The 14,857-nt window shown below is 43.8% G+C and overlaps 1 protein-coding gene across 1 annotated transcript; it reads left to right on the forward strand.

Annotated features, from left to right (window-relative positions):
• The first annotated feature begins 4,356 nt into the window (after positions 1–4,356).
• On the forward strand, positions 4,357–11,207 carry LOC145406594 (uncharacterized). Its single transcript, XM_080277669.1, has 6 exons — positions 4,357–4,443; positions 4,754–4,954; positions 7,221–7,334; positions 8,350–8,466; positions 9,419–9,538; positions 10,965–11,207. The coding sequence occupies exons 1-6, from the start codon at positions 4,357–4,359 to the stop codon at positions 11,205–11,207; spliced, it is 882 nt and encodes a 293-aa protein (XP_080133795.1).
• Positions 11,208–14,857: the final 3,650 nt, after the last annotated feature.

Here is a 14,857-nt window from a genome sequence, read left to right on the forward strand (position 1 = left end):
TTATGGCAAGAGAGGGAAACTACACCTCCTACTTTTGGACACATTTTCTGAAGCAAATGATGAAGGTACAACGCATCTGTCGTTTCTGTATCCTTAGTAATTCCACCCTACAGTGTCGGGATGCAGTCTGTTCAAAACCAGCAACCACAGACGTTTTGTAAATATCCTTAAAAATTTAGGTGACTTTCTATTCGAGTTTCAGGTTTTTAGCATATACGGAAATTATTTAAAAAAAAAAGTACAGAGATGTTTTTTCCATACGAGTGTAACGAGCTTGGATTTTTTTCATTAAATTTAATCGTCTTTCTCCTGTCATCTCGAATATCTACATAGATGGATAGATTGATACAGATAGACAGACAGACTGACTGATAGCTAGATAAATTCATGGTAGATAGCTAGGCAGATTCTATGATGGCTGGATTGGTCCACAGACAGACAGACAGACAGAAAGACAGACAGAAAGACAGACAGATAGATAGATAGATAGATAGATAAGCAGACAGACAGATAGATAGATAGATAGATAGATAGATAAGCAGACAGACAGATAGACAGATAGGGAGGTAGGTAGGTAGGTATGTGTGCAGGAAGGTAAGTAGGTTGGTAGGTATGTGTGTAAGAAGGTAGGTAGGTAGGTTGGTAGGTATGTGTGTAGGAAGGTAGGTAGGTAGGCATGTGGGTAAGATGGTGGGTGGGTAGGTAGGAAGGTAGGTATATACTCGTATGTTGGAAAGCAGTTAGGTACGTGTGTAAGGAGGTAGGTAGGTAGATAGATATATGTATACAGACACTCAGACAGGCAAACAGATAGGTAATTACACAGGATAACCAGGAACTCAGAAGAGCAGAGGTTTAGTTTTGTTTGCTTTGCTCGACTCCTGGTGGCATGAGCGCAAATGAAAATGTGTCTGATATAAACCAATGCACTGATCATGATTGAGTACATTTTGAACATGTTTTGATTTTAAAAAAAAAATATGAATCACCTATTTCCAGACTATGGCAACCCTTTGTATGTCAGTCTCTGGATGTAGATTAGAACTCCGGAAACCAACATTCTCCAGCACCCCTCCCTTCATGCTACCACTTGAGTACAAATATCTATCCGTCTATACTAGAATTAATGCTCTTGGGCACTAATACTGGACTGTTTATACTGAAATACGCTAAGGCTGTCTATTTCAGGACTAGTATGACAATTTTAGCGAGGGTGCTTGTATGGTATGTCGGTAAGTACTGTTGGAAGGGCAGTTAGCTTTGGATGTTTCGTCACTGAATATAATCGCCACAGTATAACACGATTACGAAATACACAAAGATTTTTTTTCATGGGGCTGTCACCGAATAAAATAATGCTGGTATAGTATAATTAGGAAAATGCACTAAGAAGCTCTTGGGCGGTATGGGGATGTGTATAGCTAAGTCTTCGAAACAAAGGGGTTCACCGTACGAGCGTCTTTTTTGTTTTCCTTTTTTGTTTTCTTTTTAAGGGGGTGAGGCAATGAGCCCTAATGACCACTATTTTTTCATATTCCTTTTCCTTGTTTTTATATTTTCTTATGCGAATGTCCGTCACATCGTCTTTGTGTGTAAAATAGAGAGATATTTAGGAGACGATGCGACAGTCCATATTCCCTATTTCAAAACGTCGCACATAATATCATTTTCCTTACCACTATGACCGCCAAAAGACTTTATTCGCGTAGTTGAAACATTTACAGCTGGAGAGGATATATGTGGTACTGACGGGTTGTGGAATTTACCATTTCGTGCAGTTACTAGTCAGCTAATGAAAAAAGGTAGCTGAGGTAGGGTTAATTTAGTTTAAGGCAATTTAGACAAAAGGTAGGTAAGGTTAGATTTATAGAGGCCAAGTTATGGTTACACTAGATTAGGTAAGGATAATTTAAATCAAGGTTAGGTTCAGTTATTCTAACGTAACCGTAACCATAATTAACCCAACCGAACAAAACATAACTTAACCTAATCTTAATCTAATTAAGCTTAGCTTTAAGGCTAATTAACCTAACCTCACCTAATTATAGCCTTAGTTAACCAAACCTATATAATCGCAATGTACATTTCATGAAATGACCGAGTTTTCAGTTTGTCTGCAAGAACACACACACACACACACACACACACACACACACACACACACACACACACCCACACCCACACACACACACTAGTTCCTTAGCAAAATAATTCTGTTTGCTGCACTTTAATATCTGATAGTATGTTGATGGTGAAGAACGTGACAATTGTCTAGCGAAATTAGGAATAATATACATGAAAGTACGGCTTCAGCAGGCACCAGTTGTATTTTATATTATGGTTTTATACAAGAAAAATGGCAACTATTGAGAGAGAGAGAGAGAGAGAGAGAGAGAGAGAGAGAGAGAGAGAGAGTGGAGATGAGCATCAACAACAAAAACACAAATGACCAAAAAAAAAAAAAAGAATAATCTGCCCAGGTGTTAAAGAGACTGAGAGAGGGGCGTGGTGAGACTCAAGGAGACTCACTGGGGTGTAACTTATCCCCTCACCTGGTTATATAAAGAGTCTCTCTCCTTCCCTCACACCATCAGGCCCCCTCTCCCATCTCACCAACACCAGGCTCGTCCCAGGATCCTCAGTCTCTGCCTAGCATCACCATTCACGCCTTAGCGCCAGTCGACAGCCAGTCAGTTCTTTTTTCGTCTTCTCAACCAGCCGAGTGAGTTGATTAGTTGAAAATGTTATTATGTATAGTCTTCACTGTTAAAAGAAGTCGGGCTGACACTGAATAATGGAGCATGCAGGCAACGATTCATACATCTATTTGCTTAGCTACTATAGACGATTCATTGACTGTTTTGATGCGTGACGCCACTGGTTATAGTGCATGTAGGGGCTATTTCTGGTCATCAGGGAACGGACTGCCTGGTCTACGCCACGCATATGACAAAGAAAATAGAACTCTCAGTTAGTCCTGTGCAATCACAACCATGTATTTCTTCAAACACGGATATCTTTATCTTCCTACTCTCGTATTTCCAGGCGTTTACATATCCTCTGTGTGTGTGTGTGTGTGTGTGTGTGTGTGTGTGTGTATGAAGGAGTTATACATAAAGAAGAAAAGAAGAATATGAAAGTGTAAATTAATGCCTGTCGACAGCACGAGAGATTAAGACAGAGAGTCAATTACTCCCGCCTGATGGTGATGGCTGTGGCTAACTACTGGGCTTTTGGTTCCACGCCACTCTCACAGTATAGCTCGGTGGTAGTTACCCTTCTTGTCACTTAAACACATGCGAAAGCTTGTAGGTACTATTTCGAAAGTGAGAGACTATCTAGGAGAGTGTAGGTGAGTGGGGTGAAGGGAGAGGTAAAGGGAGAGAGGATGAGGTGGAGCGAAGGGATCGAGAGGTACAGCATATGAGTGAGAGTGGTGCGAGATGGAAGGATTGTTGCCTGATGGTGGAGGACCTTTCCAGAACTGAAGTGTTTGGTTATACAGTAGACAGATAGACACAGTAGTATAGTCGTTACCAGCGAACAGTTTATGTGGGCCAGTCACAACCCCGTATTCCTAAGGGAACTGAGAAATACTATTTTGAATACGTCTTCTCTTCTTAATATCTTTACTGCGACCATAATATACTGCGTATATGATCAGCGTTATCTCCGCAGTTCATGAATATGCCAAACTTCGTTACAATCTCACCTCTCTTTGTTTGTCCGTTTGCCTGTCTGTCCCTCAACCCCCCCCCCACAACTTCACTCATCCATTCCCTCTCCACTTTCCTCCCTCTCATCTCTCCACTCCCTCTCCGAACTCTTTTCACCTCCTCCCCTCCCGCTCGTTTCTCCACTGTTGTCGTTCAGATGCCCCCCACCCCCCACTTACTTCCCACTTTCCATTTCATGCACCTCTTCATTGTCTCTCCACTTTTGTTTTTTTTCTTAAATCTCTACTAGACTTTTTTCCTTCCATGCCTCTCCCTCGCCTCTTTCCTCATTCACTTCATTTTCTCTTTTTCCCTCTCTTCCCCCCACCCTTTCCCCTCCTTCACTGCCTCCCCTCTATCCTCTTTCAAAAAATTTCATTCCTCTCCTCTTTCCTCCCCCCTATCTTTTCAGAATCCCACCAACTCCCTTCTTTCACAAATATCCCATGCCCATTCGCTATCTCATCCCTCACCTCTCCCACCCCTCTCACCCCCTCATCACGTTCATCCCCTCTCACTCCCTCATCACCTTCACTCCGTCTCACTCCTTCCCACCTCCTCACCACCTTCATCCCCTCTCACTCCCTCTCACCTCCTCTCATCCCCTCACCACCTTCACCACCTCCTCCCACCCCGCAGGATGCTCCGTGTGGCCCTTCTCTTGGCTCTGGTGTCCTGCTCTGTGTTGGGGCAGGAAGCGACCCTTGATACCTTCGCCTACACTCAGGTAAGCAGGCTCTCCCTCCTCTTGTCTGTCTGTCTGTCTGTCTGTCTGTCTCACTCTCTCTCTCTCTCTCTCTCTCTTTCTCTCCCTCTCTCTCTCTCTCTCTCTCTCTCTCTCTCTCTACCTACCTACCTACCCATCAGTCAGTCAATCAACCAATCAATCAGTCATTCAATCAGTCAATCAATCAATCAGTCAATCAGTCAGTCAATCAATCACTAAGTCAGTCAGTCTATCAGTCAATCAGTCAGTCATTCAGTCTACATACCTTTCTACCCACCTCCCTCACCCCTGTCCTCCCCCAATCCTACAGCTGTTCGCGCGTTGCTTCGGTGAGGACCTGTACTACGGTCAGCTGATCAAGATTGAGAAGGCCAGGGACGCGTGTTTACAGGCCCCGCTGCCCCCTCTACCCCAGCATAACCACAACATCAACGTCATCACGGTGAGGCACGGCGGCAGGCAGGAGTACAGGCAGCTTAGGCAGAGTTACAGGAAGAAAGGAGAGGCCATGGTACAGGCAAATTAGACAAGCATACAGGTAGAGAGGAGAGGTGGGGAGTACAGGCAGATTAGATAAACATGCAAGTAAAGAGAAGAGGCAGGAGTGTAGGCAGGAGTACACCCAGCTTAGGTATAAGTCCAGGTAGGGAGGGAAACAAGATGGTAGGCAGGGGTTTAGGCAGGTTAGGAATAACTACAGGCAGAAAAGAGGGCAGAAGGGTAGGCAGGAGAACAGGCAGATTAGGCATAAATGAAGGCAAAGTGGAAAGTAGAATAAGCAGATAAGATAGACATACAGGTAGAGAGGAGAGGCAGGAGGGTAGGCAGGAATAAAGGCAGGTTAGGCAAAAATAAAGTTCTTAGGAGAGGCAGGAGGAGCTACAGACACACAGAGAAGGGAATCAGGCAGGACAGGCAGAAGAACAGGTAGGTAAGGCAGAGGCGTCGGTAGATAGGAGTGGCAGAGAAAGAACGAGCAGAAAACAGGCATGGATATAGCAAGTGAGACAGAGGTACAAACTGAGAGGAGAGACTGTAACGTCGGCTGTTTAGACGGAGGTAAAAGTAGATAGAAAGGCATGAATGGAGGTAAGGGGAGATGGAAGGAAGGAAGGAAGGAAGGGGAAGACTGAAGGGACAGATGTGTAGACAGCTTAAGAGGTACAGGAACGTTTGGAAGTGTTACAGTAGAAAGGACAAGCAGACGTGGAGGCTAAAAGGATAGTCTGGCAGAGAAGGAAAGGAGGCAGGGAAAGAAAGAGAAGAAAGGGAAAAGAAGGGAAGACAAAAAGGTAAAGGTAGGAAAAGAAGGAAGAGAAAGCAATGTAAGTATGTTGGATTCGAGTCAAGAGTACGCTGATGCTTCCCTGCCTACTGTAGCAATAGATTAGTGCTGTGTAAATAATGGGATGAAAATATGAAGCACACAGCAAGAGAGTACGAGAAGAAGGATGTTGTCTGACGTTCGGAGGAGAATGAAAAAAACAGAAGGCAGAAAACAATGCTGGCATGGGACTGAAGGCAGAAAGGAGAGGCGGGAAAAGAAGGGCGGGGAGGTACAGTATGCAGGAATATAGGCAGATGAGGCAGAGGGACATACAGAAAGGGAAGCCTGGAGGCAGAAATGTGAAACAGGCACAGAAGGATGGCAGCACAGGAAGAGCTTGCCTTTATTATACTGGTTAAGCAGAGGCACAAGTAGAATGAAGAGGCAGGCAGAATTGAGAGGCAGATGGAATGGAAGGGCAGGCAGAATGAAGAGGAAGATAGAATAGAGAGGTGGGTAGAATGAAGACGCAAGTAGAATGGAGAGGCAGGTACAATGATGAGGAATGTAGAATGGGGAGACAGGTAGAATGGAGAAACAGACAGAATAGAGAGGCAGGTGGAATGAGAGGCAGATAAAATGGAGAGGCAGGTAAAATGGAGATGCTGGAGTGTTATCAGCAAACAATCTTACATGAACAAGGATAGACATCTGTTACTAAAGAGAGTTAGGACGATTTTTCATGCTTTTTTTCGGCAACAGACATTTCATGCATTATGCCGTTATTACACCCAACGATTGTAATCATAAGGAAAGCATTCTAGCAGTGAAAATTTCAGAAATGTCTCAATCAAGGATGTTCTTTGTATTTTACTCTGATGAGTGGCAGGCAATAATTTATTTTTTTCTGTAATTTGTTATCCCTTTCTCTGTTCATCATAAAAAAAAAAAACATGAAGAGCCTTCTAGCTTAATGGATAACCTCGCTTCCCCTTTCTTTAGCTTTTTTTTTTTTTTTTTCTAATTACCCTCTGACTATTTCATTTAGCTAAGGAGAGACCTTGGCGATGAAAGAGAGACTATCTTCATTAACCCCTTCAATAAAAAGACAACGTTTACATTTAGTGTTGCTGCCACCAGACGATTGTTGTTCAGCTGAGGAAACTGGAGTAACAGAAAAATGGGATAACTTAGGAAACTGGAGCAACTTAGCAGTAACTATGGAAAATAAGGTGACAAAAATGGAGGTGTACATCGGAGAATGGAGTAACTGAGAAAAGAGGAAAATGAGGAGACAACAATTACCCGCCTCATTTCCTCATATGGTCTAAACTCCAGGCATAGTTTACTTTTTATCTCTCCCCAGAATTCCCAGCTTCCGTTTCTTCATTATGTCTCAGCTCTAAGTACAATTTATTCATTTATTTATTTATTTTATTATTCGCACCAATATTCTCTCCCTTACTAACTTCATCTACAATTCAAGTATAATTACATTTTTCTCCGTCAGAGAGGTTTGGTACCCCACCATGGACTGTACCAGACCCCCCACCCGCACGCCACCTTCCCCAGCCCCCCCACCTTCCCCACACTCATACAAGGACCAGTCGTATACAACAGGCAGGTGAGTTAGCATCTCTCTCTCTCTCTCTCTCTCTCTCTCTCTCTCTCTCTCTCTCTAACGCCAGACGCTATATTTAAACTAAGCGTAAGCCATAGGAGCCTGAGAATGAGAATAAGGTCACCATTATTATTCTCTCATCGTCGGGAAAACTCTAGCATTTCATTCAAGGTAAAACCAGACAATTACATTCAGCTGAGAGTAAGGCATAGGAGCCTGAGAGTGTTTATACCTCACTATTAACCTTTTTATGTTGGCACCGTTGGTTGGGGCGCTCATCATCCACTCACTCGAAGTAATGCTGACCTCGGGTACCTGCCTTTTCCTCTCTTCCTTACTTCTTTCCATCCTTCCTCTTCTGTCTTTCTTTCTTTCTTTCATTTTTTCCTCTTCTTTCTGTCTACGGGTGACTATACACTGAGTGACAAGCCAAATGATTCCCTGTACACCAGGAAACCATTTACTAAGCTGGGTGGTAACCATGTAACCAAATTATGGCGCCTGGTGGTTTAGTGGGCAATTAAAGTGCTCCAGTTGGATCGAGCTCGTGCAGGTTTATTTCCCAAGGGGTGGTTGGGTTTAATGCTTACGTAATGCCACTCAGGGATGAGTGAGGCTGGCCACTCTCATCTCAAATGTCAGGACCAACTTGCCTCGCCGCAGGCTCCTACGCTCCTCATGGGGCAACGCTGGAGTAGATGATGACGATTTTACCATAATAGCATTTTATCCTAGCTAAAGCCAGATGACTTTATTCAGCCAAGAGTGGGTCACAGGAACCGGGAGCGTTAGTCATACTGTTCTTCTGGTTCTACTGTCAGGCCAGTACTGATCATTGCCTTTCATCATTGTCTGTCTCCTGTTTATTGGTTCCTCGAGATGTTATTTATATATATTCCTCTCCCTCTCCCTCTCTCTCTCTCTCTCTCTCTCTCTCTCTCTCTCTCTCTCCCTGCTGGTTAAATGGCCATACCGTTACTGACACTAATCCTCTCTACCCCCCTCCCACAACCCCCAGAAGCGACAGGCGATCCACGGCCAGCCTCTTTTTGGGCGTGCCAAGATTGAGGGGCTGGTGACCAAAGCGCACGCAGCCTTCAGTAACTTCACATGCATTCTCCAGGCTATTGATATGGTGGGTGCTACTGTACTCTTGTTTGCTAGGGGTAATATGATGTATACTGTTGTCTTCTTGTCTGCTCTTAATACGGTGGATGCTGTTTGTTTTTGTCTACGTGGTCACAACGCTGGGTGCATCTGTAGTGCGCTCTATGCTGCGGTAAATGTACTTGCTGTCTACAACGATGCACACTATTCCCTTGCTGTGTATATTATACGGTAGTTATAACTGCTGTCTACTGTGGTGCATATTACCATTCCTACTATTACTACTACTACCACCACCACCACTACTAGTACTGCTGCTACTCCTCCTCCTCCTCCTCCTACTACTACTACTACTACTACTACTACTGCCTTGCTGTTTATGCTATGGTGAGTACATTTGATGTTTGCTGCGGTGCATACTATTGCCTTGCTGTACATACTACGGTCAGTGTACACATTATCCTCTACGGTGCTTAATACCATAGTGTTCAGTATGATGGATGCACTTGACGTCCACTACGATGCGTACTTCTACTGTACCTTGCTGTCTACTCTGGTGCATAGTAGAATCTAGGCGTGAAATTACCATCAGTAAATCTCGTAAATGCTTTCTCCCAGTGTTTCACTCTTCCTCACCCACTTTCCTATATTTGCATGAGAAAGAGGGGGAAAAAAAAAAGTACACATCTGAGTGCACATGTTTGGTGTCACTAGGGAAATGCAGTGATGGAAAAAAACTAGGCTGTATAATAATTCCCTCTCCTCTTTCTCCTATGCCGTATAAGGCAGGAAGTCGTTTACTGCACACTGTCTAGTAAATGGAATTTATATATATCCTTTGCTATGACATTCTATGATTTTTTTATACAAATGCGTTACTGTAGCCGTCTTATTATTTTTTCGCTCACGCTTTCATTTTTTTAACGCAGAAATAAAACAGCGAATATAAAGGCGACTAATCTAATTCCTTCTCCTTACAGGTCGACGAAAACCTGAACGTTCGCCTTGACCTGATAACGAGCCAGGTGGCCAGCTCCCCGATCGACCCCGCCCTCAAGCAGGATCTCATTAACGGGTACTCCTTCTGTGTCGACCTAGCTGTAAGTTCCTTGCTTCAGTATACGTCACGTTCGCTTCCTACCTGACCCTTTGTGGGGCAAATGTCACGTTCACTTCCTACCTGACCCTTCATGGAGTATATGTCACAACCCTTTGATGAGGATACTGTATGTCATCCAACTAAACCTTCCTGGAGTATATGTCACCTTCCCTTCACACATGAACTGTTTTCTGCCTTTAAAAATGACGTCCCCTTTTCAGAGTAATTCCATTTTCTCGTAAACTGCTTTTCTCTCCATACTAAGGCATGTTCCCGTCATACATACATGCATACACACACATACATACACACACACACACACACACACACACACACACACACACACACACACACACAAAATCCTAAATCATGTTCTCTTCCCATTCAAGTTAAACCTTTCCTCCCAAACCATCCACCCTTTTCCTGTCAAACTAACTTCCTTCTCCTTTCCCTTTTTCTGCCTTTCCCATCCCTTACCTTTTCCCTCTGTTCAGTTTTACCTCATTCTCTTTCCTCTCCATTCCCTTTCCCTTTCATTCCTTTACATCCCCCATTCGTGAAATCGATACGTTCCTTTCCCAGCTAAACTATCATCCCTTCTTCTTTACCAGTCTAACTCCTTCCCATTCCTCTTCCAGCGTTACCTACCGGCGGAAAGGATCAAGAACCCTTTCCTCCGCCTCCCCTTGGCGCCTCCTGTTCCTCTGCTTGTCTCATCCATCCGAATTCATATCCACCTCCAAGCCAGATAAACTCTCTTCCATTCATCCTTCCCTCCCCTCTCCGTCCCCTCCCTTTAATATCCCATTCCCGTTTTTCCTCCCTTCCCTTGTATCTCTAAACCAACAGACCTTTTGTCATTGCCTTCCTTTCCCAGCCAGCTCCCTTCCCTTTCTTTTTCCCTATCACGTTAACCCATTCCCATACTTCTTATAGCTTTGCATGTTGGTGGAGAGGATCAAGAACACTTTCCCAGTCTTCCTTCAGCGACGTCTCTTTCCTCACGTCTTCCATTCTTCAGATCTCTTCCAAATGGGGTCAACTTCACACCCAGACTATCTTCCGTCACTTTCCCTTTCCTTCACTCTCCACTTCCTTTAATTTTCCCTGTTCCTTTTTCCCTTGCATCCATTTCCCATCCATTACCGGACATTTCTCATCTGGCAGTCCTCTTTCCATTGTCTCCACTTCCCAGTCAACTTCCATTCCACTCCACTCTTTTTCCTTACCATATTAACTCTTTCTCACCCCTTCCTTCTCCCCACCCTTCCCTTTCCCCTCTGTTCCTTTACCCCTTCCGTCCACCTCCCCACCATTCCCTTGCGTCGTGCATCAATCAATTCCCTTTCCACTGTCGTCATGTTCCAGCCAGTACCCTTCCCTTTCTTTTTACCTGCCGAATTAACCCTTTCCCACCCATCTTCCAGCGCTGCCTGCCGGTGGAGAAAACCAAAACCCCCGTCCCAGCCTCCGTCCAGCGCCTCATCGTCTTCATACAGTGCGAGAGGGAAAGTCGAGTGAACAGCTGCTTCAAGCAAGAAATAAGGAAGAATATTTTCCTCTATGACACCTCCGCCCTGCCCGACGATGGGGGAAGAACTAGCGACGTGGACAAGTTGGCTCTGCTTCTGTTAGGCGAGGGCTCACTGGAAAGCCTGGAGCTGTATTAAAGAGAGAGAGAGACAGAGACAGAGAGGCGGGGAGAGAAATGATAACTATGATGACTGAAATGGCTGAGGGAATTATGGAACTGTATGAGAGAGAGAGAGAGAGAGAGAGAGAGAGAGAGAGAGAGAAATGATAACTATGATGACTGAAATGGCTGAGGGAATTATGGAACTGTATGAGAGAGAGAGAGAGAGAGAGAGAGAGAGAGAGAGAGAGAGAGAGAGAGAGAAATAATAACTATGATGACTGAAATGGCTGAGGGAATTATGGAGCTGTATGAGAGAGAGAGAGAGAGAGAGAGAGAGAGAGAGAGAGAGAAGTTAACTATGATTACTAAAAAGGCTGAGGGTATTACAGTGTTACGAAATATAACGATGCTGTGGGGCATAAGGAATAAGAAGGGGTGCTCAGAGACTGCAACGTGCTCTTTCAACAATCAGCTTAAGTCGAATGTTTGACCCATTCCTGTGCTCTTGACCTTTGACTGATTGCTCCCGCATGCGAATAACTTCATCCTCACCTGACCCTCAACCCGTCCACCAAGTTTTGACCACGTCAAATCAACATGGCCGAAGCTGATCTTAATCAGTGACTTCGAGCTTTGACCTATTGCTCTGAAAATAGAATAAGTTCACCTTTGGCGAACCCTAAATCCTTCCACCAATTTAGATACAGATCGAAGCAAAACCATTTGAGTTAAAGGGCTCAACTTTTGACATTGCCATATGACCCATACTCTTGACTGATTGCCCTCAAAACTGAATCACGTCATCCTTTTTTTCCCTCAGACATTCCACCAGTCGGATCAAAACTCTTTAGTTGATTTTGTCCTTCACGTATGACCTATGGCATTTTTTGGCAAAAAAAAAAAAAAAAAATCGCATAGTCCTTTGGTGGTCTCTCTAAACTATGCAAAAATTGTTGCAGCTCCATCCAGCAGTTTATCATAGTCTTACTGACTGGCAGAATGACAGCAGACAGCCTGAACGAAATACTTAACTCTCAGTGCTCTTTCGTACACGACTGTAATAAAAATGAGAGAGAGAGTGAGAGAGAGAGAGCAGGAGGTGGTGACAAATAACAAGAGGAAGAAGAAAAAAAGAAGAAAATACAGTTCATAATGATGATACTCTACAATAGCGCGTGTGCGCACCCCTCCCCCCCTCACACACACAAAACTGTAGGAAGTTAGTGTTATACTGAAGCAACTAAAAATAAAGAATGTAAGCAAAAGACGCCTGTCCTTTAACTGGTTCATTTACTGATTAGAATAAGAACTAGTGACATTCACGAAAAATGTAGGAGAGAGTGGAAGTCCTTGTTAGTTAAAAGTCCGTGGGGTTGCTCTTCCTTTTGACAGGTTTTTATCGACCGTTTTTAGCAAGGCGAGGCGTTTTAGTTGTGTGTGTGTGTGTGTGTGTGTGTGTGTGTGTGTGTGTGTGTGTGTGTGTGACTGTTGCCAAAATATCTCGAAAAGCTGTGGACGATTTTCACCACACCTTCAGAAAATAGGAGCTATATGAAATGTGCAGAAGCTTACTGCTTTTGGTGAGGAATTGATCAAAGACGAACGAATGCCAGCCGCCTCGTACATATATATTTACCCCCCCACCCCGGAAGGGCTCGGGGACGGGTATCGTTTTCACTCCGTTTGCCTGTTTGTTTGTTTGGCTGTCTGTTAACAACTTTACGCGAAAACTACTGGTGCGATCTTGACTAAAATTTCAGGAATGATGAGATATGACCTGATCTGATTACATTTTGGGCCAAATTGGGCCAAGGCCCAGGCTGTAGGACCAAAAAATGTAAAAAAAAAAAAAAAAAAAAATCGTTTTCTTCGCCAAAACTCCTTGCAAATTCGTCATATCGACATGGAACCAAAACCCAAAGGTTTATCTGTCAAATCTGCATCCTATAACATGCCTCATTACATCAGGGGGGTAACCCCCCAGTTAGTGGTAGGGGGGTCAATGACAGGTGAGTCGGGACTAAAATTTCAAATGGGCATCCATCTGTCTATTTGTTTATATACCTAGGCTGTTTCCCCCAAAGAATGGAAGGCATAAAATCAATTTTCACCCGATTTACTCCAAATTTTAAATGTTAGATCTTTGACTAGATATCCTGTTGTGTTTATACGTCAGCATTAAAATGACCGCTGGGGACGGGTTTGCTCTGCCTTGGCCCAGCTTCTTCTTCTTCTTCTTCTTCTTTTTTTTTTTTTTTTTTTTTTTTTTTTTTTAATATGGCTTGGCTATTTGTGAAATGCGATGACTGAGTCCCGTAGAGTTCAGATTGGTTTGTAGATACAGTAGTTTGTAATTTAGCCAACAACATATTTTGGTGGGCGATTAGCATTCGGCCCCTGAGTACCTCTGTTTCATTTCACTGTGTTCTTGCTATCTCTGGTCCATTTTATTCACTTTGAGAGAGGCTTTTCGACTACGAGTTGTTAAATATAACCTTAAAATATCAGTTTTGGTAATAGACGATCTGCCTATTTTGAATTACCTCGTGATGCCATGAGTAAAATTAAATATTCATTAACGTAGTGATGGGGTTTAATGGTCTGTCCACACTAGAATATACTGTATATAAAGAAGGTGGTAAATAGGGCGGTATGTGTGCATTGTAGCAGCCAGCCTACACACGACGTACATGGGCGGGCAACTCTGCGATGCACGTCCATGGCATGTTTTTCTGTCCTGAAGGGCAACTGATTGGGAAGGTATGGAACACCACTTTCTTTCACCATCCCAGTGCTTCACGTACACAAGTATATGTGGTGAAGGTATTTGGAGTGTAGGGGGAAAAGCGTTGCGACAACTGCAGATTTGGTAATTCGTCGCACGTACCGGGGAGAAGTGCACGTCGGATTTTGCTCACGTTTGTGTGTCCTTTAGTAGGAGTGTCTTTGTAACCCATGTTGTGGAGGAACCTCCAGCACGTGCGAACACATGAAAGGGTATACTATTGTTCCTTCGTAAGTGTCCGTCTCCCGTTGGGACCGAACTCAATAAGGAGGCCTGCATGGTAGACCCACACACACCAAGTCCAACCACCAGCACATCAAAGGTAGTGAAAAAGAGGGATGGCCCGAGGAGTATGTGATTGGGGGGGGGGGGGATAAGGAAAATTTTTACCAACTTGATCCGCTTGGCGTTACGGTTTGACCAACGAAATAGATATATACAAACCAAATTTATAACCCCCTCCTCCTTGCCACCGTTCCATGGGCGAAGGGGGTCCAGGTCCAGTCACCTTGATTAATTTCCGTATGGTACTTGATTTTGGCTTAGATTATTCCTCTGACAGGAAGGAAACTAGAGTATTTTGTATTTTGTCCTCCCTCTCTCTCTCTCTCTCTCTCTCTCTCTACTGTATATACAGTACATATACAGGTAGATAGATAGATAGACAGACAGATAGATAGAGGACAAAAAACGTATGTAAAAAAAAATATTTTGTCCTCTTGGAGACTTCTCCTTTTATGTAAAAAAAAAAAAAAAAAACTCTCCACTCTTCATTTTTTTACCATCTCAGTAATTTTTTGACTAACTCAGAACACACACTGGAGGGGGTGACACCCCACCACCCGCGGTCGAGCCATCCCTGGTGAAAAAGAGTTGAATACTGGAATTAAGGTCTTGAT

This window comes from Coenobita brevimanus, chromosome 71 (genome assembly GCF_032717465.1).
Source record: "Coenobita brevimanus isolate Jiangsu-jjx chromosome 71, ASM3271746v2, whole genome shotgun sequence".
Classification (NCBI taxonomy): Eukaryota; Metazoa; Arthropoda; class Malacostraca; order Decapoda; family Coenobitidae; genus Coenobita; species Coenobita brevimanus.

Coding starts and splice junctions, on each gene's coding strand:
- LOC145406594 (XM_080277669.1), top strand. CDS start 4,357: ATGCTCCGTGTGGCCCTTCTCTTGGCTCTGGTGTCCTGCTCTGTGTTG. Junction 4,955..7,220: donor GGAAGAAAGGAGAGGCCATG/GTACAGGCAAAT, acceptor TTTCTCCGTCAG/AGAGGTTTGGTACCCCACCA. Junction 9,539..10,964: donor CCTTCTGTGTCGACCTAGCT/GTAAGTTCCTTG, acceptor CCCATCTTCCAG/CGCTGCCTGCCGGTGGAGAA.